The sequence below is a fragment of the Eutrigla gurnardus genome (assembly GCF_963514095.1).
Source record: "Eutrigla gurnardus genome assembly, chromosome: 7".
Lineage (NCBI taxonomy): Eukaryota > Metazoa > Chordata > Actinopteri > Perciformes > Triglidae > Eutrigla > Eutrigla gurnardus.
This window is the reverse complement of record NC_139921.1, coordinates 5,567,267-5,595,237: the sequence shown is the minus strand read 5'-3', so window position 1 is coordinate 5,595,237 and position 27,971 is coordinate 5,567,267. Positions and strand designations below refer to the sequence as shown.

The 27,971-nt window shown below is 44.4% G+C and overlaps 3 protein-coding genes across 3 annotated transcripts in view; all 3 read right to left on the bottom strand.

Annotated features, from left to right (window-relative positions):
• Positions 1–27,971, bottom strand: part of LOC311015917 (uncharacterized protein) — a 546,979-nt gene that overhangs the window by 515,555 nt on the left and 3,453 nt on the right. The gene's annotated exons all lie outside the window — the stretch shown is intronic.
• Positions 245–27,281, bottom strand: LOC311015822 (NLR family CARD domain-containing protein 3-like; the record flags this gene model as incomplete). Its single annotated transcript, XM_084013264.1, has 10 exons — positions 245–356; positions 617–790; positions 3,910–4,083; positions 16,331–16,504; positions 18,245–18,418; positions 19,507–19,680; positions 22,668–24,471; positions 26,771–26,990; positions 27,147–27,213; positions 27,256–27,281. The coding sequence occupies 10 exons, from the start codon at positions 27,279–27,281 to the stop codon at positions 245–247; spliced, it is 3,099 nt and encodes a 1,032-aa protein (XP_083869390.1).
• LOC311015823 (stonustoxin subunit alpha-like) lies at positions 12,800–14,149 on the bottom strand (the record flags this gene model as incomplete). Its single annotated transcript, XM_084013265.1, has 2 exons — positions 12,800–14,082; positions 14,118–14,149. 2 exons carry the CDS (start codon positions 14,147–14,149, stop codon positions 13,602–13,604), a joined length of 513 nt encoding a protein of 170 aa, XP_083869391.1. The 3' UTR covers positions 12,800–13,601.

Here is a 27,971-nt window from a genome sequence, read left to right as displayed (position 1 = left end):
CGACAGGAGGACGATCTCAACGCTGAGACGCTTTAGAGACACAGAGGAATTTATCTCTTGAGTTGAAATATTTAAACTCACACAAACACGTCTCCGTTGCCGTCCGGCAGGAATTGCCGTCCGTTTGTGTCTCTGCGTTGACTTTGTGTGTAATTGAGTGTGAAAATGTGGCGTTCGGTGTGAACACAACACGACATCTTTACAGCCACGAAGAAACAAACGCTGCATCCTGATAGAAACGTGATCATCGGATTTCAGTCATGAACACGTTCAAATCTGGAGCAGCTGAGTTACTGAAAACATACTCACACTTCCTCAGACCAGGTCTCAGTCTCTGCTGTCCCCCATGGTCCACCCTGCAGGAAGACATTCAGAGACCTCAATCAGGTCCACCATTAAACATGAACCCCAGTTCCTCAGTCAGAGACGGAGACACAGTCTGGAGCTGATGTCCATCTGTCCTCACCTGAGTGTCCAGTCTGATATCTGTCCTCACCTGAGAGTGTCCAGTCTGATGTCTGTCCATCTGTCCCCACCTGAGAGTGTCCAGTCTGATGTCTGTCCATCTGTCCTCACCTGAGAGTGTCCAGTCTGAAGTCTGTCCATCTGTCCTCACCTGCGAGTGTCCAGTCTCCAGTGTGGACCCTCCAGTCCAGCAGACAGCAGCTTGACTCCTGAGTCTCCTGGATGATTGTAGCTCAGGTCCAGCTGTCTCAGATAGGAGGGGTTGGAGTCCAGAGCTGAGGCCAGAGAAGAACAGCCATCCTCTGTGATCAGACAACCTGACAGACTGAAGACACACACTACTGTCACTTCTGGGGACTTTACGTAGACTTAAGGCGGGTCCACACCGCATCGACTGCCCGACTCGCGTCGGTAAATTAAGTCGGGCTACTTAATATGGCCGACTCGAATGGCGGATTACACATTTGAATCGGCTGAAATGAACACCGATGTGGGCCGATTCGAGCGACCACACCAAGGAGACTCATGTCACGGACGCCGACTCTCTCAAAGACGCCGATTTTCGGTCCGGTGTGGACCCGCCTTTATGTCCATTTGTCCACTTTTTAAAATGAGAAAAAGTGATATTTGTCTTTTGCTGTGTTGATGTTGTACTGGGTGGGATAAGCGTGGCTGAGTGATGGACAGAGATGGACAGAGGAGGAAGTTAAAGAAAGACAAGAGACGAGCTGAAATGATTGAGAGAGAAATTGAAGCGTTAGAAAAGAGAAGAAACAACAGTTGGAACAGTCTATGTGGTCTGTCTTCAGACCTGGTGTGCCAACAAAGATCTGGTATTGATTTTAAACCATCTAGCAAAGAAAAAAGGCAGTAATTCAATAACATTTCAACAATGTTTATAGTTTTCATATTGAACTGGAGGAATCATGAATAACAAGTACTCTGATAATAACAGTAAAATACAAAACACAGCTTTGAAATTGTGCTTCTTAAGAGTCTCAGAACATATGAGGCATTCAGGTGTTCAACTGCCAGTTGGAAGAAAAGAGTCTGTCTTGATTCAAAGCTCTGTTCTCACTGTCAGCGTTCCTCTTTGAGAGCAGCCGTGTGAACTTATCTATCGGCTCTAGATTTCACCGACCTGACTGACGTTTATCACCTCCACTCTCTGATCGATCTGTCAGCTGTCAGTGAGTCTCCTCAGTTGTCACCATAGAAACGTCACTCACAGAAACTCCAGTTTGCACAGATTTGATTAAGTTTGGAGTTAACGTTTCACCCCGTTGCATTACTGGGTAATTTAGTGTCTGTGAGTAGCAACCAGTGAGATGATTTAGCCTCCAACCATCTGAACCAGTGTAGTGATGCTAACGCTGCAGCAGTAAAATGGAAACGCTCCGTCATCATTTCATAATTCTCAATGATCTATCAGTTATGGGTCTGGGTCCAGATAGGACGGGGTCTGGGTCTGGATCTGGGCTAAGCTCCACCTCTTAGTGACCCTTGCTATAGAGCCTTTTACAGTCATTGTCATCATAAATGTGTGTGCACATGTTGGTGTTAAAATGGCGTTTTGTCTCCGCCGTGCAGACGAGTTAGAAGCTTTAAACTTTGAATTAAAACTGTCAGCAGCATCAAAATGTCTGGTTGGTTCATGTTCAGTTGTCAGAGTTGATATTCCAATCAGGCATCAACCTCTGGTTCAGAAAAGTGAAGTCAAGCCTGAAGGTCCTTAAAGGGATGGTTCAGAATTTTGGATATAAGACCTATTTTCCAAGTGAGCCGGTGTGTTCGAGACGTAAGGAGACGTTTTCAAGAAATTTCATTCAGTTCTTCTAGTTGCCGAGTTTGCTTATGCTATGGCTAACACGGGTCAACGGTTCTTAGCTAGACAGGCATTAAAAACAGTCTTGCCCACTCCACAGTGCACCCGAGGCAAATCAATTGTAACGGCAGACTATCGATGTACATATGTGTTGATAGAATGTTTGAAATAAAACCAACCTTGCATTTTTAAGGATTTACGTCTCAGCAGCAGCAGCAGCGTGTCATACTTCCTAGTAGGCTATGGCAGCGGCGGACTGATATCACCTAGCATATAAGTTACCGGTTCTATAATAGTTTGTTTACCTGCTGTCATTGCTACAGACGCAGAGTAGCCTGCAGTGCTAGTTTCTTCAATCTCACAGAAATGGACACTTTTGGAGAATATACTGAAACTTTTGAAGACTCTGATGAGGAGCGTCTGTGGAGACCGAGATAGCTGGAGATGAGAACCGGGACCGAACGAACGGAGACTGGTGGTGCCAGGAGGAAATCCCCCGCAACGCGTCCGAGGGTTTACGGGTCTACGGACGGAGCAGAGGTCCGGGTTCGCAATGCGTAATTGTGGCTTTGCGTGGCCATGTGCTGCCCGGTGTTTGAGTGAGCTCCTAGGGCTTTTCAGACAGCCTTGGGGGTATAAGTGCCAACAGTTTGGCCCGGTTCGATTGCCTATTTACGGGCAGTATTTTGGGCGGCGCGTCTTAGAGTTTTGAGTCCGACGGAGCAAAGTAAAGTTCGGCTGCTGCTGAGAAACTAGTTCCTCAAAAAATGGATGATTCATGCGATGCAAGGTTAGTTTTATTTCAAATATTATTCTATCAACACAGATATGTACATCGACAGTCTAGTGTTTTAATTGATTTGCCTCGGGTGCACTGTGGAGTGGGCAAGACTGTTTTTAATATCTGTCTAGCTAAGAACCGTTGACTTGCGTTAGCCATAGCATAAGCGAACTCGGCAACTAGAAGAACTGAATGAAATTTCTTGAGAAACGTCTCCAGATGTCTCGAACACACCGGCTCACTTGGAAAATAGATCTTATGTCCAAAATTCCGAACTATCCCTTTAAAGCTGCATTCTCTCTGCTGGCCACTAGGGGGTGTTTTCATGAATAATATGTCTTCATTGCATCTGCATAGCTTTGAGTCTGCATATGGGTCCTCCCTGCTGCTTCAGCCACCGTGACAAGAATATTAGTTAATTTCATATAAAACTCAACAAACTCAACTGTATAGAAAGTGGTTCAAACTGGCTCCACCTTGACAGCAGAGACAGTCTGGTGTTGTAGTTCAGGCTCACATGTTCATGGAGTGACGTTCAAAAACGTAGACTGACGTTTGCAACAGCATTTATAAACGCCAGGTGGATTTATAAAACTATTAAAACATCGAACGGCGGGGAAAAGATAAATAAGAGGTTTGATTTTGACAAAAGGTTTGTTTTGTTCTTTTGCTGGCAAGTCGTTAGCAGCAGAAACAGTATTTCATCAGCCATGTAAACAGATTAGTAGCAAACGTGTCTTTTTAGGAATACGTGAATATAAATAACTGAATATTTGGTGCATGTAAACACATCATTGAAAGCTTCATAGGTAAACTTCTCAAAGTAGTTGAATCTGACCTGAGAGTTTCCAGTCGACAGTGTGGACTCTCCAGGCCAGCAGACAGCAGCTTCACTCCTGAATCCTGCAGGTCGTTGGTACTCAGGTCCAGGTCTCTTAGACTGGAGGACTGGGAGCTGAGAACTGAGGACAGACCTTCACAGCTTCTCTCTGAGAGGTTACAGCCACTGAGTCTGAAGAGGAACCAGAAATTAGTGATGAAACAATTACAAACAACTGTTCATCACCTCAGGTTCTAACTGACATTTTTGTCATAATTAAGTTATTCACATATTCTTATTCTGTGACAACTTAGTAACATTATGTGAGGTGTTTTATTTAGGAAACAAAAAGGTTCTATTTCCAAAGTCAAACCACCTTGGTTCTCCAAGGTTCTACTTGTGAGCCAATCAGCAGGACAAATGCACACAGGAAGACCAATGGGGTTCTGCTTCTTTGTCATGTTGCTATGGTTACTCAGTGGCAGCTAGGGCTGCACGATATATCGTTTGAGCATCGTCATCGTAATGTACGTGTGAGCGATAGTCACATGGCAGCAGAGCCTGCGATGTCGGAGGCGAATGAACTCATCTAATTTCAACGGTCGCTGACTGACATACACTCAAGGATGACATTCTGATTTCAGAGGTGGGGGGGACACAAGTATTTTTAATAAAACTCTAACTCTTTCAGTTCACTGTGTTTTCTAGTAGTTCTTCTAGTTTTCTATTGCTACTTTTAGTCTACTGTTCCCTTCTTTGGTTTAACTGGTTGTAAATCATGTAGCAAAACATTATCACCCAATTCTAATCCAATAGTAATAATAATAACAATAATAATAATACATGTTATTGATCAGATTATTGAGAGCTTTGTAGATGATGAGGAGGATCTTGAAGTGGATATGCTGCTTTATTGGGAGCCAGTGAAGGTGTTGCAGGATGTAACGCCTTTCTTTGAGTAACTTACACTTTGACTTCTAAAGAAGTCTCTTATGTCCACTTTTCTTTTTTTTAGACATCCTGGCTGCGTCTAATTACCAAACACACACATGGACACCGATTCAAACGTTAACGTAAATGAAACCTCTGATATTATAATCCTTCTAGCTGACGTGAACTAACTTCTAGTAACAGACTTTATATAGTTTTGTTGAAATCGTGTTTACTTCTTTTCTACTAGATTCTGCTCTTATTTATTTATTTTTTTTATCATTTTTGGGGGGGGTTAGGGGGGGGTGGGGAGGGTGTGGGGGGAAGATGTCGTGGAATCGGGGTAGGTTTAGGTCGACGTGTGGGGGGGGCTAGAGGGCGCGCTATTTTGAAACGTAACATATGGTCGTAATTCGGTGCTTGACACACGACCTATGTGGTCGTTTTCTCGAGGAGGACAGTCTGAAAAAATCGCAATGTTAGTTTTTTACAATATCATGCAGCCCTACAAAGTATCCCACAATTCATCTTGAAAAGTACTGTTCAACCGGCGGTCAGTAACCCAGCATTATATATAAACATATATTATAGAATCTTAACACTGATGGTCACAAAGTACTTTCATTTATTCATTTGGCAGAATCTGGTTATTACCTCCACACTGACAGGGCAACATAGACTATCTGCAGAAAAAATGCACATTTCAGAGTGGCCTTTTATTGTGGGCAGTATAAGGTACACCTGTGCACTAATCATGATGTCAGATCAGCATCTTTGTAAGAGCCATTTTCCTGTTTTCCATTTATGTTGTAATGTCTGTGTTGACCACTGAGTGGTGCTGCCGTATTGTTGGTACAGGTATAAAGGGTACGTCATTTGGGTTACCTCTGTTGTTTGACCCTGGAAGGGCATACGGTTTTTGACCGCTAGAAATACCAAGTACCACCAGTTGTTGTTATGTCACTGAGGATCTATATAAATGTATTCCGTATTCCCATGCAATTGGTGTCATGGTGAGAAAATAAATGGGTTGTAAACCGGAGACGATCGCATGGATCAATCATTGCTTCACGTAGCTGCATAGTACTGGAAACATCAACACAGCGCGTCAACCAGGTCACCCGGGAGTCAAACCACACAGAGCACATCCAATGGATGTGGCTCCTATATTTGTCAAAAACCTGCCGTTTATTCAAACTGCCGGTTGGAACAGTAGGAAACCTTCGGCACGTAAGGCAACTTGTAGAGGCGGCACAAGGACTTGGAAAGCTACTGGTAGCTTAGCGCAGCTTCGACTATCGTACCTTTTGGAGGACGTTTGCGGGCTGCAGAAGGACCGGGAAGCTGTCGGGATTTCGGCTGCGCTGGAGTGCACTGGAGGCTGCGGGATTTCGAGTAGAATCGCCGGCGGCAGCTGTCAGGACTTGCGCTGCACCTGCATCATCGAGGCTAACCATGGGCTACGGTGCTAACGCTGGAGGCTACGGCTGTGGAGTGGACTACATCGTACACAAGCTACTGGACGGCGCACAACGCAACATTTAGAGAGCAGGTATTTGTGGAGCCACACACATGCCTGGGCTTTAAATCCAATGCATTGGTGACATTTACAAGCCCTTGGTCTCCAGTGGTACATCAAGAGGGACTCCTTTCAGTTCAGGACGCTGGTGAAAAACGGTCCTGACACTAGACGTGGCATGCTGTCCATGCTTAGTTCAGTGTACGATCCTTTGGGGTTTATTGCACCAGTCACATTGCCTGGCAAAATCTTGTTGCAGGAGCTGTGCAGGAGAAACTCTGGATGGGATGCCAGCTTACCTGGTGACATACTGCAGCAGTGGACTAAGTGGCTGGAAGAGCTTAGCAGGTTGTCAGAATTTAATATCAGAATTTGTAGCAAACAGGGTGACAACTATCAGAGACACTACAAAGGTCTCACAGTGGAAGTATGTAAACACAAAAAATAACCCAGCTGACGACGCATCCAGAGGTATGAAAGTCGAAGATCTACTGACTCGCAGCAGGTGGATCGAAGGGCCCAACTTTCTTTGGAAGCCAGAAAGGTATTGGCCAGAAAATATCATAGAAATCAGCATCCCACTGGACGACCCTGAAGTTAAGAAAGACTTCATGGTGAATGCTGTTATCACCAAGGAATCAATGAATGCGACTAACCAACTAATTACATACTTCTCAGACTGGAGGAAGCTCAAGGTTGCAGTTGCCTGGTTCCTGAAGGTGCAAAATACCCTCTTGAAATTAAGCCAAAGGAGAAAGGAGCTGCAGGCCTCTGATGCAAACAACCAACCCGCTCATGTACAGTTGGAGATGAGGAAGGCAAGAGGTGCAGTTGGGGACCAGAGCATAACGTTGGAGGATCTTGTGGAGTCAGAGATTGTGATTGTTCGCTTCGCTCAGCAGCAGCGGTTTAAGGCGGAAATTGATGCACTCTCATCAGGAAAGTCGGCAGTCCGCAAAGAAAGTCCTATTTACAAACTGGATCCTTGTCTGGAGGACGACCTGCTTCGAGTTGGAGGAAGGCTCAGTAGGGCAGCTCTGCCAGAAGAAGTCAAGCATCCACTCATCCTCACTAAAGACCAGCATATTTCGACTCTTATTCTCAGGCATATTCACCAGCAACTGGGTCATAGTGGTAGAAACCACACACTATCCAAACTCAGGAGGAAATACTGGATCACAAAGGCTCCTTCAGCAATAAGAAAGGTTATAAATGATTGTTGGACGTGCAGACTCCACGCTGCAAGAGCAGGTGAAGAAAAAATGGCAGACCTGCCTTTAGAAAGGACTTTGCCTGACCCTACCTCCTTTCACAAGTGTTGGTGTAGACTTTTTTGGACCTATCGAGGTGAAGAGGGGAAGAAGCCTCTGTAAACGCTACGGGGTGATTTTTACCTGTTTGGCAAGTAGAGCTGTGCACCTGGAGGTTGCAAACTCGCTGGATACTGATGCGTGCATTAATGCTTTGCGGCGCTTCATAAGTAGAAGAGGCCAAGTTTCTCATATGCTATCCGACAATGGTACCAATTTCGTTGGAGCAAATAGAGAACTGAAGGAGGCTCACGCTGCACTTAATCATGACCAGATTCAAAGATCTCTCATTCCAGCAGGAGTGGACTGGAAATTCAATCCTCCAGGGGCATCTCATTTTGGCGGAATTTGGGAGCGCATGATTCGTACAATAAGGTGTGTTCTCAAATCTGTATTGCACCAGCAGCAATTGGACGACGACGGCCTCCACACGGTTCTCTGTGAAGTTGAGGCCATAGTAAATGACCGGCCCATCACCCAGCTGTCCGAGGATGCCAATGATCTTGAACCTCTCACACCAAACCATATCCTCCCCTGAAAGGCAAACCTGCATTACCACCTGGGCTGTTTGTGAAACAAGACCTTTATGCAAAGAGAAGGTGGAGACAGGTTCAGTATCTGATCTGTTCTGGAAACGGTGGGTTCAAGAGTACCTCCCTCTGCTGCAAGAACGGCAAAAATGGAACAGAGAAAAAAGAAATCTTGTGCCAGGAGACATTGTCATAGTCATGGATTCGGCTGCCCCTCGTGGCTCTTGGCTGCTCGGACGAGTAGTCGAGACCTTTCCCGACAAAAACGAGTTTGTACGGTCCGTTCGTCTTAAGACGAAGTTTAACACTGTGGTAAGACCAGTGACCAAATTGTGTCTGTTAAACGCAGCTCAAGATATCTGATGATAATGCAGTAATGCATGATGGGTATTAATGGCTCTTTGTTTGTTTTGGTTTAATTGTTAGCTCCATCCGTCGCTTACATTTAGGGGCCGGAGTGTAAGAGCCATTTTCCTGTTTTCCATTTATGTTGTAATGTCTGTGTTGACCACTGAGTGGTGCTGCCGTATTGTTGGTACAGGTATAAAGGGTACGTCATTTGGGTTACCTCTATGGTTTGACCCTGGAAGGGCATACGGTTTTTGACCGCTAGAAATACCAAATACCACCAGTTGTTGTTATGTCACTGAGGATCTATATAAATGTATTCCGTATTCCCATGCAATTGGTGTCATGGTGAGAAAATAAATGGGTTGTAAACCGGAGACGATCGCATGGATCAATCATTGCTTCACGTAGCTGCATAGTACTGGAAACATCAACACAGCGCGTCAACCAGGTCACCCGGGAGTCAAACCACACAGAGCAAATCCAATGGATGTGGCTCCTATAATCTTGATGTGGCACACCTGTGAGGTGGGATGGATTATCTCAGCAAAGCAGAAGTGCTCACTATCACACATTTAGACAGATTTGTGAACAATGTTTGAGAGAAATGGTAATATTGTGTATCTGGAATGAATTTTAGATCTTTAAGTCCATCTCATGAAAAATGGGAGTGTAACCAGTGGGTCACGGACAACAGTAGCCTACTTCCGGGTTACTTCCTGGGTAACTGTTTACGTTAGCAACGGCTGCTAGCGGGAACGCGAGCCCATGCATTACACAGCTGTTTTGAGTTCGCAATCACGCTAATGAGTATAAGACCAGGAAGGAAGCTTGTGGGACGTTTGCTCTCTGTTCGCTCTGACATCCAGTTGTGGAGAGTGTGGGGATCCTGGTGAGGTGGGTGAGTTGATGGTTGTTGTGTGTTGTACGTTAAACTGTTCTAAATTAAACCTTGTGTCTGCTACAGTCGCCAGGTATCCTTTCTCCTGTGTTTGGGCTACGGTGCGGGTACGTGTGATGAACAGTGATTATTACGGTATTTTCTTTTCTTAAACATATTTTACGATCTCCTCGCTTTATGTATCCAGATACTTTTAGCGTAACGATAATGTGCTCCCTTTTTAGATTCACGCTGTCTGAGGGCAACGTGTGTGTGTGTGTGTGTGTGTGTGTGTGTGTGTGTGTGTGTGTGTGTGTGTGTGTGTGTGTGTGTGTGTGTGTGTGTGTGTGTGTGTGTGTGTGTGTGTGTGTGTGTGTGTGTGTGTGTGTGTGTGTGTGTGTGTGTGTGTGTGTGTGTGTGTGTGTGTGTGTGTGTGTGTGTGTGTGTGTGTGTGTGTGTGTGTGTGTGTGTGTGTGTGTGTGTGTGTGTGTGTGTGTGTGTGTGTGTGTGTGTGTGTGTGTGTGTGTGTGTGTGTGTGTGTGTGTGTGTGTGTGTGTGTGTGTGTGTGTGTGTGTGTGTGTGTGTGTGTGTGTGTGTGTGTGTGTGTGTGTGTGTGTGTGTGTGTGTGTGTGTGTGTGTGTGTGTGTGTGTGTGTGTGTGTGTGTGTGTGTGTGTGTGTGTGTGTGTGTGTGTGTGTGTGTGTGTGTGTGTGTGTGTGTGTGTGTGTGTGTGTGTGTGTGTGTGTGTGTGTGTGTGTGTGTGTGTGTGTGTGTGTGTGTGTGTGTGTGTGTGTGTGTGTGTGTGTGTGTGTGTGTGTGTGTGTGTGATGCTGGCTTGGGCAATGTTTGATGGCTTGTCGCTCATCTTATCCTAGCTGCTTTTCCTACTAAGCTCTGCTTTGGGGTACTGGCCGGTATACTAGCTTAAACTTAAAGTAGCTTATTGACCTTGTTCTTCTTTCTATTAACAGAAGCCAGTGAACGTGGTTCCAGCGTATTGGGGGTGTTGGGTGCTTTTTCCCCTTCACAATATTTGCGGTGGACTAAGTGTAAGGCTAATGAGCACCTTCACCTTATTTTTATTGCAGTTTGCTGTGCAGCCTACGCCTTGTGGTGTGTGTGTGTGTGTGTGTGTTTTTGATTCTCGTAGATATAGGAGCACTCGGAGTGGTTGCCGTGTGGATCTCTCTCTCTCTCTCTCTTTCTCCCTCAGTATGCCAGGTAACTACGCTCATTGATCCCAATATTAACCTGCCTATTGCTGCTGTTTTAGTGCCGCCAGTACCCTCTGCTTGCTATTTTACGGCCTTTATCCCTATTCGTGGCTTGTGTGTGTTTTTATCATTCTCTGCTTGTTGTAATAAAATACATTTACATTTTTTTTATATCCAAGGGATTGTTGCTTCCGATTTCTATAGCCATTGCTTAATATCAATAAATATTGCCCAGTCAACTGGAACACCTGTCTCTGTCTTGTCTATACAATTGAACCAAGTGTGGGGGAAACTTCAATACGGTGTGAATTGTTAGGTCTTAAGGTGTAAGGCCTTAGGTGGCGTTGTCTGGTATTTGACCATTCCTTAATGTAACCTAGGGTTACAGGAGCAAAAACAAAAGTGTTGCGTTTATATTTTTGTTGAGTGTACTTGAAAGAGGATCAGGGTGATTGTTACAATACAGCTGCAGTAGCTTTATAAGAGTCAGGAAAGAAACAAAGTATAAAAACAAAGTATAAACTAATGCCACCAAATATATGTAATTATGACCATAATGTATACAAAACACTATAGTATAGTAGTGTATCTGCTGTTGGGGTAGTAGTATCATAGAATGTAGTTCACATAAGTAAAGTTTGGATTCCCAGCCACACCAACACAGGCAGAACGACAGAAGAATTCTTATAGAAATATGTTTTATTACCCTTTCTAAAAACAAGCTTGACAAGATAATTGCTTCTTAAAAAGGACAGAATTATTTAAAAGCAAAAGTCTTTTTGATTGTCCAATGTTCTATACCAAGGGGGGAAATACTCAGTTCATTCTAGTCTCCAGTTGGTTCCTGGTTTTCCTTTTGCGCCCGCAACGGGAGTGTGCTTCGGGATTTACGAGTAGCTCTTGCTCCAACCCGGAAGTCCAGCGCCGGGGATTCTGGGGGGCCGCTTTGCCGCTACCAGAGACAGACAGGAGGAGTCTGGGAGAGGGTTTCACCGGGACACAGGAGATCCAGCCAGCAGAAACACCGGGGGAATAGAGGAGGCCATCCAGCCCGCGACAGCGTGCAGCACGTTCATCCGAGCAGAGAGTCCTCTGGTAAGAGATCTAGCATCCTTTTATTGGGAGGATCTGCTCAACTGGCAATCAGATGCTGATTGAAGCGGGTTCAACAGGTGTGTCACTTAGTGGAATGATGTCCGTGTTCATGCAGTTCATGGGAGAGGTAAACAATATAAAAAGTCCAAAACAATAGTCCACAGCAACTAATGAAATCACAGCAAACAATAATATTCAAATGCAGAAAATAAAGTGAACCCTCAGCCACACTGCTCACACTAATTGTTTTCATTATGACACAATCAGCTGTTAGATGAGGGAGAGCCAGGCGTTTCCCATCATGCCCCGGGTCTTGCAGTCGGTTGAGAGCACCTGCGGCCGCCTTGTTCTCATGAGACTATCGTTGCCCACGTGTTCATGACGTCGGAGCAAGTCAGGATCAAGTCGGACACAAAACTACCCAGCATGCATTGTCTGTCGAGATCGATTCTGTGCCGGCTGGCTCATCTCCAACGAGCCTATTATAAGTGAAGGAGTTGCATTCATGAAGGACCCCAAGTTGCATTTATGGACAGTTTGCAGTCTTGGTTTTGGGACACTCTGGTCTGGGTCTCATCAACGGCCCTAACTTTACCCTCAGGACGTCTACTTTTAACTCACATTCTTTGTATTATTATTTTATTTGAACCTGTTCTCATGTAACTTCCTTATTACACAGAGCTTTTGTCTTTTTAGTATTTCAGTCGTTTGATTTGAATCCACACATTCTCTCATCTTGATCTTAATCAATTTCCTTTTGGAGAATATTATGCGTTACTCACTGCGTCTAGGCCGAGGTGAAGCTGACGATAAAATAGTGGCAAAACGCCTCAGACCTTTATTTGCGTCCGCAGTGTCGGAGTTGCCCAGAGCCGAGATGCAGCCAGCGGACGCTTCTCTTCTTCCAAGCCTGTTGGTGACGCCGGATTCAATTCAACGGAGGTTCACTGCAGCAAAGTCACCATTTATACCCAGACACGTTCACATGCATCATGCAGCCGTCTTCATCAGCTGGTCTGTGTATCTCTGGACACGAAGACGAGTCCTTGGGAACACAACATTCAGCAGGCCTCCTGCACAAGTTGTACCAAGTTCAACTGATGCAGGTATTAGAAATAATAACACAATAGAGTGATAATAATGGGACTAATCTCCACATTCAATATACTATAGTATCGGACTGTACTCGGGGAAATGAAACAGACATCAGCCCTGTTTTCATTTTCATGACGAGGCATCTTTCAGATCGTCACACTGGTTTTAAAATATAGTTTAATTAAACTTTTGCTAAAATATCAGTTCAAGAACAGTTTATTCTCTTTTAAATGCCATTTTATTTATTGTTCCATATCATAACAAAAGTTATGTCAGGACATGTTTTCACATACAGCAGGACTAGAACACCCTCATGATGTTCAAAGTCCCAACATCACCCAAGAGCAAGCGTTATAAAGCGTTGATGAATGGAAAATCACAGCTGCAGCATCATCATAGTTTATAATTCCTTAGTGAATTTAGCAGGAGCATTTTCTCCAACAATGAAGAAACAGTTTAATATGTGTTTTTATTTGTAATATGTTAAATACATTATGTTTTCTATTCTAATCTGTGTGTGCTCTGTGTTTCATGTTGATGGTTTTCACTGGACAGCAACTATTTGCTCCAGTCACTAATGCATGTTCCTCAACACGACAAGGTTCAGTCTAAAGACAAAGCCATCCCGATATACTCCATTCATTTAAGTACATTTACACAAGCATTAATACATTTACAACAAGTACAAGGAGGAATGAACCTGACTGATTACAAACTGCAATGTTTTCATTCACATCTTTGCATCGACTCTGAATGTAATCACACCGCTTTGTGTTTGTTGTGAACAGTTTCAGAGACGCAGAGACACTGATGATCCAGACCAGACTGTAAACCCAGGATAAAGAGGTTCAGTGAATGTGGTGTTGAAGGTGTGGAGGTGGATCAGTTTGTTAGAGGAGACTCTGTAGAAGGTCAAAGTGCCAGCAGGACAGTCCAAGTACACTGCTACCACACCAGAGGAGGAGGAGGAGGAGGAGGAGGAGGAGGAGGAGGAGGAGGAGGAGATGTCTGTTCGCTTGTTTTTGTGATAGACACAGTAACCACCAGCATAACAACTCAGACTCCAGGACTGATCATTCCTTCCAAACCAAGAGTCGTCTCCTCTCCTCTTGATTCCTCTGTAACTCACTGATATATCAACCCTTCCTCTCCACTTGACCTCCCAGTAACAGCGACCAGTCAGACCGTCTCTACACAGCAGCTGAGGCCATGAGACAAATCTGTCTGGATGATCTGGATATGACTGGTCGTCTGACACACCTGTCACCTTCCTGTTGGTGTCGTCCAGTTTGAGTTTTCTGCTGACTGTGTTTGTGTCCAGTTCCAGTTCACAGACATCTGATGGAGAGAACAAACACAATGCAGCTAAAGGTTATTGTTGGAGACAATTGGGTGTTTTTTGGTTTGTGTTTTGAAAGCTTAATAAATATACTTTGGGTATTAGTATATGACATCACAAGGGGGCGGTAACTTGATGGTGATGGGTCACGTCACCCATTTCATTGATAAATAGGACACCGGTGTGTAGTGGTGTGTGTTTTGTTGGATCGCAGAGAAAAACACAGTGTTGGGGAACTAGCAGGAGCAGGTTCAGTTATTAATAGATAATTAATATCAATACTCAGTCTCAATATAAAGGAGTTTGTACTCAAATGCCAATAATTAATAACTATTAGAATATGAGTACAAACAGTTGAAGGATTTGTGAATTCTTCACAGAGAAGAGGTTGATATCATTCATTCTTATACAACATTAATAAACAATAAACACAGCAGTATGTTCATAAGGGGTTTATTAACAATAAACAAAGAAACATACACTAAGTCCAAGTGGCCTATCTAACTAAATACTATACAAGTGTGTGTGTGTGTGTGTGTGTGTGTGTGTGTGTGTGTGTGTGTGTGTGTGTGTGTGTGTGTGTGTGTGTGTGTGTGTGTGTGTGTGTGTGTGTGTGTGAGTGTGTGAGTGTGTGAGTGTGTGTGTGTGTGTGTGTGGGTGTGTGTGTGGGTGTCGACCAGTCAGCCATGTGGAGTGGGGGTGTTCTTTGTGGGAGGCCGTGTGGTCCTGCCTGGAGAACAGGTTTCTATATATGTGTATCATTAGTGTAATATATGTAGAGCCGTTAGGAAAGTTGGATTAGTGAGAACGCAACCTGTCTGTTCTGGATCACTGACGATCAACAGACAAAACAAAAACACGACAAAATTACATCGTTGGTCGTAAAAATATCACAGTTTGGCCTTAAATTACTAAAGATTGAAACTAGACCAACCTGTGGTCTGGTCTCTGGACTAATGTGAGCTACTATCTTGACCTCTGGGGGACCACAGACAGTCTCTGGTTCCTCCACATAGTCTGGTCTGGTCTCTGGACTAATCTGAGCTACTATCTAGACCTCTGGGGGACCACAGACAGTCTCTGGTTCCTCCACATAGTCTGGTCTGGTCTCTGGACTAATGTGAGCTACTATTGTAGACCTCTAGGGGACCACAGACAGTCTCTGGTTCCTTCTGGTATCTCTTGAGTTGAAATATTTAAACTCACACAAACACGGCTCCGTTGCCGTCCGTTTGTGTCTCTGCGTTGACTTTGTGTGTAATTGAGTGTGAAAATGTGGCGTTTGGTGTGAACACAACACGACATCTTTACAGCCACGAAGAAACAAACGCTACATCCTGATAGAAACGTGATCATCGGATTTCAGTCATGAACACGTTCAAATCTGGAGCAGCTGAGTTACTGAAAACATACTCACACTTCCTCAGACCAGGTCTCAGATTCTGCTGTCCCCCATGGTCCACCCTGCAGGAAGACATTCAAAGACCTCAATCAGGTCCACCATTAAACATGAACCCCAGTTCCTCAGTCAGAGACGGAGACACAGTGGATCTGTTGTCCATCTGTCCTCACCTGAGAGTCCAGTCTGATGTCTGTCCATCTGTCCTCACCTGAGAGTCCAGTCTGATGTCTGTCCATCTGTCCTCACCTGAGAGTCCAGTCTGATGTCTGTCCATCTGTCCTCACCTGAGTGTCCAGTCTGATGTCTGTCCATCTGTCCTCACCTGAGTGTCCAGTCTGATGGCTGTCCATCTGTCCTCACCTGAGTGTCCAGTCTGATGTCTGTCCATCTGTCCTCACCTGAGTGTCCAGTCTGATGGCTGTCCATCTGTCCTCACCTGAGAGTCCAGTCTGATGTCTGTCCATCTGTCCTCACCTGAGTGTCCAGTCTGATGGCTGTCCATCTGTCCTCACCTGAGTGTCCAGTCTGATGTCTGTCCATCTGTCCTCACCTGAGAGTGTCCAGTCTGATGTCTGTCCATCTGTCCTCACCTGAGAGTGTCCAGTCTGATGTCTGTCCATCTGTCCTCACCTGAGAGTGTCCAGTCTGATGTCTGTCCTCACCTGAGAGACCAGTCTGATGTCTGTCCATCTGTCCTCACCTGAGTGTCCAGTCTGATGTCTGTCCATCTGTCCTCACCTGAGAGTGTCCAGTCTGATGTCTGTCCATCTGTCCTCACCTGAGAGTGTCCAGTCTCCAGTGTGGACCCTCCAGTCCAGCAGACAGCAGCTTGACTCCTGAGTCTCCTGGATGATTGTAGCTCAGGTCCAGCTGTCTCAGATAGGAGGGGTTGGAGTCCAGAGCTGAGGCCAGAGAAGAACAGCCGTCCTCTGTGATCAGACAACCTGACAGACTGAAGACACACACACTACTGTCACTTCTGGGGACATTACATAGACTTATGTCCATTTGTCCACTTTTTAAAATGAGAAAAAGTGATATTTGTCTTTTGCTGTGTTGATGTTGTACTGGGCGTGGCTGAGTGATGGACAGAGATGGACAGAGGAGGACGTTAAAAGAAAGACAAGAGACGAGCTGAAATGATTGAGAGAGAAATGGAAGCGTTAGAAAAGAGAAGAAACAACAGTTGAAACAGTCTATGTGGTCTGTCTTCAGACCTGGTGTGCCAACAAAGATCTGGTATTGATTTTAAACCATCTAGCAAAGAAAAAAGGCTGTAATTCAATAACATTTCAACAATGTTTATAGTTTTCATATTGAACTGGAGGAATTATGAATAACAAGTACTCTGATAATAACAGTAAAATACAAAACACAGCTTTGAAAATGTGCTTCTTAAGAGTCTCAGAACATATGAGGCATTCAGGTGTTCAACTGCCAGTTGGAAGAAAAGAGTCTGTCTTGATTCAAAGCTCTGTTCTCACTGTCAGCGTTCCTCTTTGAGAGCAGCCGTGTGAACTTATCTATCGGCTCTAGATCTCACCGACCTGACTGACGTTTATCACCTCCACTCTCTGATCCATCTGTCAGCTGTCAGTGAGTCTCGTCAGTTGTCACCATAGAAACGTCACTCACAGAAACTCCAGTTTGCACCGATTTGATTAAGTTCAGAGTTAACGTTTCACCCCGTTGCATTACTGGGTAATTTAGTGTTTGTGAGTAGCAACCAGTGAGATGATTTAGCCTCCAACCATCTGAACCAGTGTAGTGATGCTAACGCTGCAGCAGTAAAATGGAAACGCTCCGTCATCATTTAATAATTCTCAATGATCCATCAGTTATGGGTCTGGGTCCAGATAGGACAGGGTCTGGGTCTGGATCTGGGCCAAGCTCCACCTCTTAGTGACCCTTGCTATAGAGCCTTTTACAGTCATTGTCATCATAAATGTGTGTGCACATGTTGGTGTTAAAATGGTGTTTTGTCTCCGCCGTGCAGACGAGTTAGAAGCTTTAAACTTTGAATTAAAACTGTCAGCAGCATCAAAATGTCTGGTTGGTTCATGTTCAGTTGTCAGAGTTGATATTCCAATCAGGCATCAACCTCTGGTTCAGAAAAGTGAAGTCAAGCCTGAAGGTCCTTAAAGCTGCATTCTCTCTGCTGGCCACTAGGGGTGTTTTCATGAATAATATGTCTTCATTGCATCTGCATAGCTTTGAGTCTGCATGTGGGTCCTCCCTGCTGCTTCAGCCACCGTGACAAGAATATTAGTTCATTTCATATAAAACTCAATAAACTCAACTGTATAGAAAGTGGTTCAAACTGGCTCCACCTTGACAGCAGAGACAGTCTGGTGTTGTAGTTCAGGCTCACATGTTCATGGAGTGACGTTCACAAACGTAGACTGACGTTTGCAACAGCATTTATAAACGCCAGGTGGATTTATAAAACTATTAAAACATCGAACGGCAGGGAAAAGATAAGCAAGAGGTTTGGTTTTGACAAAAGTTTTGTTTTGTTCTTTTGCTGGCAAGTCGTTAGCAGCAGAAACAGTATTTCATCAGCCATGTTAACAGATTAGTAGCAAACGTGTCTTTTTAGGAATACGTGAATATAAATAACTGAATATTTGGTACATGTAAACGCATCATTGAAAGCTTCATAGGTAAACTTCTCAAAGTAGTTGAATCTGACCTGAGAGTTTCCAGTCGACAGTGTGGACTCTCCAGGCCAGCAGACAGCAGCTTCACTCCTGAATCCTGCAGGTCGTTGTTACTCAGGTCCAGGTCTCTTAGACTGGAGGACTGGGAGCTGAGAACTGAGGACAGACCTTCACAGCTTCTCTCTGAGAGGTTACAGCCACTGAGTCTGAAGAGGAACCAGAAATTAGTGATGAAACAATTACAAACAACTGTTCATCCTATCAGGTTCTAACTGACATTTTTGTCATAATTAAGTTATTCACATATTCTTATTCTATGACAACTTCTCGAAACTCGCCGTGGCGTGACGGCATTACACGGCTTCTTACATAGACAATGAATGGGAACATTCCCTCCGCTTATGAACTCAGGCAGGCCGTTTAGTTTCCCGGTGTGTCCGGGACTTCCACAACATGTAAAGCAGTAATAGTGTTTATTACGGCCACGGATGATGAAATATTATCGGTGTAAATGCAGCGGGTGCCGGTTGGATTTCTCTCTCACCCCGACCTGCAGTATGTCCCCGATCCCAAACTGCTCGGCAATCGCTCGCCACAATCCGGTCCGCATGGACCTTTGCCATGTGGACCGGATGGCTACTATTGGCTCAATTTTGGCTCAAGTGAAAAATCGTAGACTACAGCTTTAAGTCTGACCATTATTTCTACCATTGATCTATCTGTGAAGAGCCAATGCGTTTGTAGATCCATACAGAAGGATTGAAAGCAACTGTATACTGAAGAGGGGAGAGCCTTTGTGTTTCCTTCTGCCTTTTGTTTGCTATTTTATTTATTGCATGGATATTTAGTTTGTTTTTGGGTGAAGTGGTTATTAATTTATTTTGGCTCAAACCTATTAGTTTATATAATTAATTTATACATCCTTCTGTGGGACTGGAGACCCCATCTGCTGCAGTCGGGAGTTGGGACTGCTTTTACCTGGTATTTGACCCTTGTTTAGAGACGTGGACTTTTACTAAAGTTTTACTTGTGTTTTAAATTAATTATTTTAATGCCACAGGTTGTGACATTTTTCTTAACAGTGTAAATTTGAATTGCTGATATTATAAGAACTTCACATTGTGTGACTCTTACACGGGGAGAACATGCAAACTCCACATAGAAGGAACCCAAACCTGCTGTGAGGCGACAGTGCTACCCACTACACCACCGTGCAGCCCTAACTGAATATTTGGTGCATGTAAACACATCATTAAGCTTCATAGGTAAACTTCTCAAAGTAGTTGAATCTGACCTGAGAGTTTCCAGTCGACAGTGTGGACTCTCCAGGCCAGCAGACAGCAGCTTCACTCCTGAATCCTGCAGGTCGTTGTTACTCAGGTCCAGGTCTCTTAGACTGGAGGACTGGGAGCTGAGAACTGAGGACAGACCTTCACAGCTTCTCTCTGAGAGGTTACAGCCACTGAGTCTGGAGAGGAATCAGAAATTAGTGATGAAACAATTACAAACAACTTTTCATCACCTCAGGTTCATTTTTGTCATAATTAAGTTATTCACATATTCTTATTCTGTGACAACTTAGTAACATTATGTGAGGTGTTTTATTTAGGAAACTAAAAGGTTCTATTTCCAAAGTCAAACCACCTTGGTTCTCTAAGGTTCTACTTGTGAGCCAATCAGCAGGTCAAATGCACACAGGAAGACCAATCGGGTTCTGCTTCTTTGTCACGTTGCTGTGGTTACTCAGTGGCAGCAGCAACAAGGAGCAGAGGAAATGTCACGCCAACGCAACGCTTAGAAGAAACCTCAAGATCAAGCCTTGTGAAAGACAGCAGGACAAACACCAGACTAGTTCAGTCTTGCTAATAAGTTTATTTTCATTGTTAGCTACCATGCTAGCCAGCTAAGACTGGCTTTCTATGATTAGTACGGCAACATTAGGAATATATAAGAAGCTAGCATTATCTGGCTAGCATTAGCATATGAAGCTAGGGTATGGCAGCTATAATTATCTAATAGGCTAATATTAGAATGCTTGCATTATCTGGGTAGAATGATCATATGAAGCTAGCATACGCTGGCTAGCATTAGCTTATTGGGTAATATAAGGAAACTAGCACATGGTGGCTAGGGTTAGCTGCCAGACTAACATGAGGAAGCTAGCATAAGCTGGCTAGCATTAGCTTATTGGGTAATATAAGGAAACTAGCACATGGTGGCTAGGGTTAGCTGCCAGACTAACATGAGGAAGCTAGCATAAGCTGGCTAGCATTAGCTGGCAGTCTACCTGCCAGAATAACATGAGGAAACTTGTGTTGGCTTGACTGTGTGGAAGCTAACAATGAAAACCCCTCATCAAGATCTAAAACAGGTTTTAAAAAGACTGAACGTTTTCATTAATTGACCTTTAAACTTAAAGGCGCCATATGTAAGAATGTGGCCAAAAACGGTACGACACTCAAATTCAAAACACTGCGGCGAGTCGTATCCGCCTCCCCCTCCACCCCCTCCCCTCCAGACTCAAGGTTGCCAGAGCTGTTGGCGTATCCTCCGTCAGCAAGCTGGACGGCGGTCGGGGTAGAGACGCACACAATGATTAAGTGGATAAACGGTCCGTGAACGTTGCAGCCATCAGACTTTCGTTTTGAAGTCAACAATCGAAAAACGATTAACGAGTCGTTTCCCGTTTTTCGTTTCAAAATAAAAGAACGAAAAACGGAAAAATGACTCGTTAACTGATACTAGATATTGTGTTTATGAATGGGATTCGGGGATGATATAACAGTGCCATTTTTCATTCCAGATTTTGCCGTAGGCTACGTCTTTTTTACCCGGAAGGCGCTGTTATGCCGCGAAATTACCTGAAAGCCTACTTTGAGACATTTAGGGGAAGCTCTGAAACACTGTTCATAAACGCTCTGACAGCGTCTGACGCTCGCGTTTTGAAGTTAACCCACTGTTTTAAACCCGCACCAAAGCGTTATGACGCGGACATAAAAGCGGAGCCTCCGCCTCTTCGCCGTCGCCACTCAGCTGTTGATCCTCGGTTAATGCCGGGGTCTGCGCTCTGAGCCGCTCCGTGAGTCGGTGTCCAGCTCACAACAGCTAACAACAGCGATTAATTAACATAGTGTACGCAGCCCCCGCGCACCCCTAGTTCCGACGTCTATGCTGCTAACGTTTGTTTCTATGATCGAAATGAATAACGTTGTTACTCGACAGTTCAAAGTATTTGAAATGTCCATCCCTGTCAAGCTGTGATGCTAACTTAGTTAGCCAAGCTCAATTTACCAGTCTAGGAGAAGAGTAGCCAATCCTGCATCCGATTTCAAATTCCTCTCAGCTTTCTACTGTCTCCACCGTTCAAATGGACCCCCTATATAGACCCTCGCTTTGCCTCGGTTTTTATCTTGGCGTTTTTGTGAATCATAACAAGCTCTTTTGGGTTTCGTTGCCTCCGCCATTGTAGCTCAGTCGAAACTGGCAACCCGTGGTTGCTCGGCAGCTGAGACTCTACTGACTGCAATGATTTGTAGACGCCAGTGGGTGGCGCCACGTGCCAAAACACGTTTTCAAAACATAAACATGATTTGCGGTCCGCAAAAGATTTTTTGAAATGCGAATATTTTGGCTGTTGTGTTGTTATTGGTGAGTTCAGTATGTTATATGATCATTATTCCTGAGTCTTTATGACATACTAGGATGATTTTACGGCCAGTTGCTTTAGATTTCTTACATATTATACCTTTAACCAGCAATGATTTTTCGAATAAGAAATAATGCTGATTCATCCTAAAATATAAATGTAAAATGAAGTAGAAAACATTACACATACATACAACATTACACAACACATACATCAGTGAAACCCTGATTCTATCAGATGGTGTCTAATCATGTGGTTGATGAATCAAAGACATTTACTGAAGAAACATCCTAGTAGTTCTAATTCTAAATCCTTGTCATTCAGAGACAAATGTGCATAAATATACAAGTGTATGTGCAATCATTTATGGAGGAGTCACAATATACCGCCCACTTTTTGAAATCCCCCTGACTTTTACCGTCTAAAGTCAGTGAATCTGTCGATCCTATTAAAGTTTCACTTTCAGTTGTGAATCAGTTCATTTCTGAATGTTTCTGATGTGAGATTCTGTTTGTAGCTGCTCATCACTCGGATTCTTGTGGGTCGAGTCATTCTTATGTTGACAAAACTCACTTCCAACGTCTATGTGGGGCCACAATAATCAGAATTTACTCAGTAAAGTTACTCAGTACTCAAGTCGTTTTTTCACTAAATACTTTCTTACCTTTACTCTTCAGTAACTATTTGGAACTACTTTTTACTTCTTTACCTTTTGCAGTTGGGAAAACCAATCAAATCGTTCAGAATGCAGATAGAACCTTGTAATTCCAAGATGGTTTGTTGTTTTCTGAATGAAAAACTATATTTACAGAGCTTTGCTGGAGGCTTGGACCACCGGCAGCAGCCTCAGAAGAGCCTCCTCTGAAGCAGAGTATTCCTTCAGGTCAAACACGTCCAGATGTTTATCTGATGACAGTAAGATGAAGGCCAGAGCTGACCACTGACCAGGAGACAGTTTATTGTAGGAGAGACGTCCTGAAGTCAGATACTGTTGGATCTCCTCCACCAGAGAACGATCATTCAGTTCATTCAGACAGTGGAACAGATTGATGCTTCTCTCTGGAGACAGATCCTCATCAACCTTCTCCTTGATGTACTGGACTGTTTCCTGATTGGTCTGTGAGCTACTTCCTGTCTGTGTCAGCAGACCTCGTAGGTGTTTCTGATTGGTCTCTAGTGACAGACCCAGAAGGAAACGGAGGAACAGGTCCAGGTGTCCGTTTGGACTATGTAAGGCCTTGTCCACAGCTCTCTGGTGCAGATGTGTTAGTTTAGGTTCGTCTCTATAGACTTTAGACGCCCTGGAGGTTGTTTGTTCTTCTGCCATCAGATTGACACCAGAGTTGATGAAGGTCAGATGGACATTAAGAGCAGCCAGAAACTCCTGAACACTCAGATGGACGAAGCAGAACACCTGGTCCTGGTACAGTCCTCTCTCCTCTCTGAAGACCTGTGTGAACACTCCTGAGTACACTGAGGCTGCTTTGATATCGATGCCACACTCTTTCAGGTCTGGTTCATAGAAGATCAGGTTTCCTTTCTGCAGCTGCTCAAAAGCCAGTTTTCCTAGAGACTTAATCATCTTGCTGCTCTGTGGACTCCAGTGTGGATCCGTCTCAGCTCCTCCATCATACTTGACGTTCTTCAGTTTGGACTGAACCACCAGGAAGTGGATGTACATCTCGGTCAGGGTCTTGGGCAGCTCCCCTCCCTCCCTGGTCTTCAACACGTCCTCCAGAACTGTAGCAGTGATCCAGCAGAAGACAGGGATGTGGCACATGATGTGGAGGCTTCGTGAGGTCTGGATGTGGGTGATGATCCTGTTAGCCTGCTCCTCATCTCTGAACCTCTTCCTGAAGTAGTCCTCCTTCTGTGGGTCAGTGAACCCTCTGACCTCTGTCACCATGTCAACACACCCAGGAGGGATCTGATTGGCTGCTGCAGGTCTTGTGGTGATCCAGAGGCGAGCAGAGGGAAGCAGTTTCCCCCTGATGAGGTTTGTCAGCAGCACATCCACCGAGGTGGACTCTGTAACATCAGTCAGGATCTCGTTGTTGTGGAAGTCCAGAGGAAGTCGACACTCGTCCAGACCGTCAAAGATGAACGCAACCTGGAACTCTTCAAACCTGCAGATTCCTGCTTCTTTGGTTTCAGGGAAGAAGTGATGAACGAGTTCCACCAAGCTGAACTTCTTCTCTTTCAGCAGGTTCAGCTCTCTGAAAGTGAATGGAAACGTGAACTGTATGTCCTGGTTGGCTTTGTCTTCAGCCCAGTCCAGAGTGAACTTCTGTGTTAACACTGTCTTCCCGATGCCAGCCACTCCCTTTGTCATCACTGTTCTGATTGGTTCATCCCTTCCAGGTGAGCCTTTAAAGATGTCTTCTTGTCTGATGGTTGTTTCTGGTCTGTCTGGTTTCCTGGATGCCGTTTCAATCTGTCTGACCTCATGTTGGTCATTGACCTCTGCAGTCCCTCCCTCTGTGACGTGGAGCTCCGTGTAGACCTGATTCAGGAGGGTTGGGTTTCCAGCTTTAGTGATGCCCTCAAACAAACACTGGAACTTCTTCTTGAGGTAAGACTTGAGTTTATGTTGGTACACTGGACCAGCGGTTCCTGAATAAACAACAAAGGAACCCAGTTAGTGGATCCTACAGACCCTTTTACAGTCTATGAATAAGCCATGTGATAGAGACATGTATTCCTATAGTCAGGGCTGTAAACTAACTTTTTGGCTCACCTGCCAAGGGGACCGGTAGATGAAAGAATCTACCGGCCAAGTAAATTTTTTACCGGCCAAATAATAAATTGCCTCTTTTTGTTGCATATACAGTACATCTGTTTCAGTACTTTTCGTCGAGATAACAGTATTATAGAGCAGTACATGCTTAGAAAAGAGGCCAAAGTATTATTTAGAAATACATTTTAATATTATTAATTGAATTTCATTCATTTCATCAACATTGCAAATTTAAACTTTAACAGTGCAAAACTGTGACAAAGGAAACACTCATTAATTACTCATCAGAACTGAATTTCCGCGCTGTTTTTCTTTGGCGTGTGTTCGGCAGATGGAGCAAAACATGACACCCGTCGAGTCGTTGTACTGAAGCCATTCCCTGTCAGTCTTCCACTTCTCACTGAACTTTCTCACTTTTGCTTTTTTCGTCGATGTTTCGCCTTCTTTGTCACCTTCCTTTCCACCTATCTCCTCTGTATTTTTCCTCTTTGGTTCGGTCACACCGGGAATATGCCGCCACATTGCTGCGCTCGAGTCTCACGCCTGGTTCACACTGGCCGCGGAAGCGCCGCGGCCTGCTACCCCTCTGTTCACACCAGACGCGTATTTCTCCGCGACGGTCGACAAGCGTTTCTGCTCAGCTGTTGTTCATTCAGAGCTATTTTTTCATTATGGAGTAAATAACCCCATAAAATTAATACGCCATGTTTCTGTTACCAAGAAGTTTGTACACTTCTTGTATTTATCCGTTCTCTCTCTCTCTCTGAGAGAGAGAAAGAGAGCGAGAGAGAGAGAGAGAGAGGGACACACACACAGACAGAGAGTGTGTATGGTAGTAGACAGTAGTAGTGCAGATATACCGTTGAAATACACATTTTTTTTAATCTACTCTTCACAATTATTAAATGTATTGTCTCTTCCTGTTTCCCAGTGCGAGTTTAGATACACAAATATGATCGCGTTTGTCAATCGCGGTATTTTATTTAGAAAATTGCTTTTATTTTGAAAATTGATCGGATTGTCTCGTGTTTCTCTGTGTGATTTCCTGCCAAAAGTGACGCGTTCGCTCGCGGCACGCGCAAAAAAATAGAGCAGACGCCGAAACGATCCCTTCACGGCGCGGGAGGGCCGCGCCTATTCGCGGCGCTCCGCGTCTGGTGTGAACGACACTATCGCTTAACAGGGGCGCCGAATTCGCGGCACTTCCGCGTCCAGTGTGAACCAGGCGTGAACCCGTCACTGCGCCAAACTTTTAAAGAGCGGTGACGCGCACGCTACGTTGCTTCGGGGGAACTATTTTCTACAGCGGTGACGGGGGAGCTATTTCAGTGTGACACACAACAAATCACCGGTTTAGCTTGACGTTTGCTACCGTCATAATTTATCAGTTTACAGCTACTACAATGTTTTGTTATATCATGCATAATTTATTGCAAGAGCACGACCATCGGGACAAACATTTACCCGCCCCAGTGGCATGTATCCCTCAAAAATTAAGTCGCCAGGGGAATATTTTAGTCGCATTTGGCGAGTGGCGACCGCTAGTTTACAGCCCTGCTTAGTCCTCAGTAGTAGTGTCTTCATGAGCTTCTTTCATGATTAAATCATAACTATTGGACACAAAATCAATCAGGTTCAGCTGATGAAGTGAAAATATAATATATAATCTTCCACCCTGAGACGCCACCATTGAAAACACCAACAGAACATAAAGGTGTCCTCGTAGAAGCCTGTTTTAAATACACCTTTGTTTTTCATCTACCAACAATTTAGTTATACGAGCTGAAAGTCACCAGTTAAAACGGTCACTGGGGGAAGTGAAACACCTGTTTCTCTGAAACGGTCGTGATCCTGTCTGAACTCAGTAGAACTTGAGTCTGTTGGAATATCGATTCTGAAAACGGAACACGTAACAAGCAGACATTTAGATGCTGCTAACAGTTTAAATTCACTGTTTAAAGCTTCTAACTCGTCTGGATGGTTGAAGCAAAACGACATAAACGTTGACATCATGCGTACGCATATTTATGATGAGATCGGCTGTAATCGGGTCTGTAGACAACTAGAGAACCTAAACATTGAAGTTGTGTGCAGCCTATTAGGAGAAATATGAAGTTCTTCATGTTGAATCCTTCTCTTCTTTCCACCATGTTAAATCTGTTAAAATCCTCTTACTGATGTGCAGACAGTCAGCCAGCTCCTCCTGCTTCATTCTCCTCAGGAAGTGCAATGTGATCTTCTGAAACGCCTCTCTGCTCCTCCTCTGCTCTTCATCCTCACCATCCAACAACTCCTCGTCCTCATTCTCCAAGCATTCTGGGTAATCTGGATTCAGGACCTTCTGGATCTTCTTCAGCTCGTTCTTCACAAAAGTGCCGATGTTCTCCTCCAGCAGCTGGAACGGAAGGATAAACTGAACATGAACTCTAAAGAACCCAACATGGGATTCATGTGTGGGTCTGAGCAGCATGGAGACCACTAGAACCTGTTCAGCATTGAGTCTGTAGTTGATGTGGTTAATAGTGAAAGGTGAGCTTGTACATGTACTCACCATAAATATGGAGTCCAGGTGTGTTTGATGCTGCTGAGTCAAGGGAACCTCTGAGATCTGCTGAACTCTGTGGAGAAAACCAAGTTTAAAGAATCACTAAACCACGGACTGGAGATCAGAAGTGGACGTCGTCATGGTGACGTCACCCATTGTGTTTGGCATTTCCACGGCCATTAAACCCTGGCCAGTTCCTTCTCCCACACTCCTCCCTGTGTCCAAAATCAATTTTGCAAGATTTGTCCACCTCTAAATCTCAGCTCCAGTAAAACATATCGAGTGTTCAACTCTGTAAACCATCCTCCAAAGAAACAGGTGTAATTTCCTACACGTCACAAGTCTCCCATCTGCATATAGATCAATGAAAATGTAAATTTATGCATGTGTGTATCTGGTGCACAGAAGCCTTCTGTGTCCTAGGAAGTTCTGACCTGCAAAAATTGGGGAAATAAACAAGAAACATCCCTTGACTCGGCAGCGGCTGTGGCTCAAAGGTAGTGATGTCCAAATGAAGCTTCATGAAGCATTTTCTTTATTTTCTGAGCCCAATAGATGGCGCTCTCTGTTCAACAAAGGGTTGAAAGCAATGGAAATAATATGGGCTGTAAACTAGCCAAATGCGACTAAAATATTCCCCTGGCGACTTAATTTTGGAGGGATACATGCCACTGGGGCGGGTAAATGTTTGTCCCGATGGTCGTGCTCTTGCAATAAATTATGCATGATGTAAGAAAACATTGTAGTAGCTGTAAACTGATAAATTATGACGGTAGCAAACGTCAAGCTAAACCGGTGATTTGTTGTGTGTCACACTGAAATAGCTCCCCC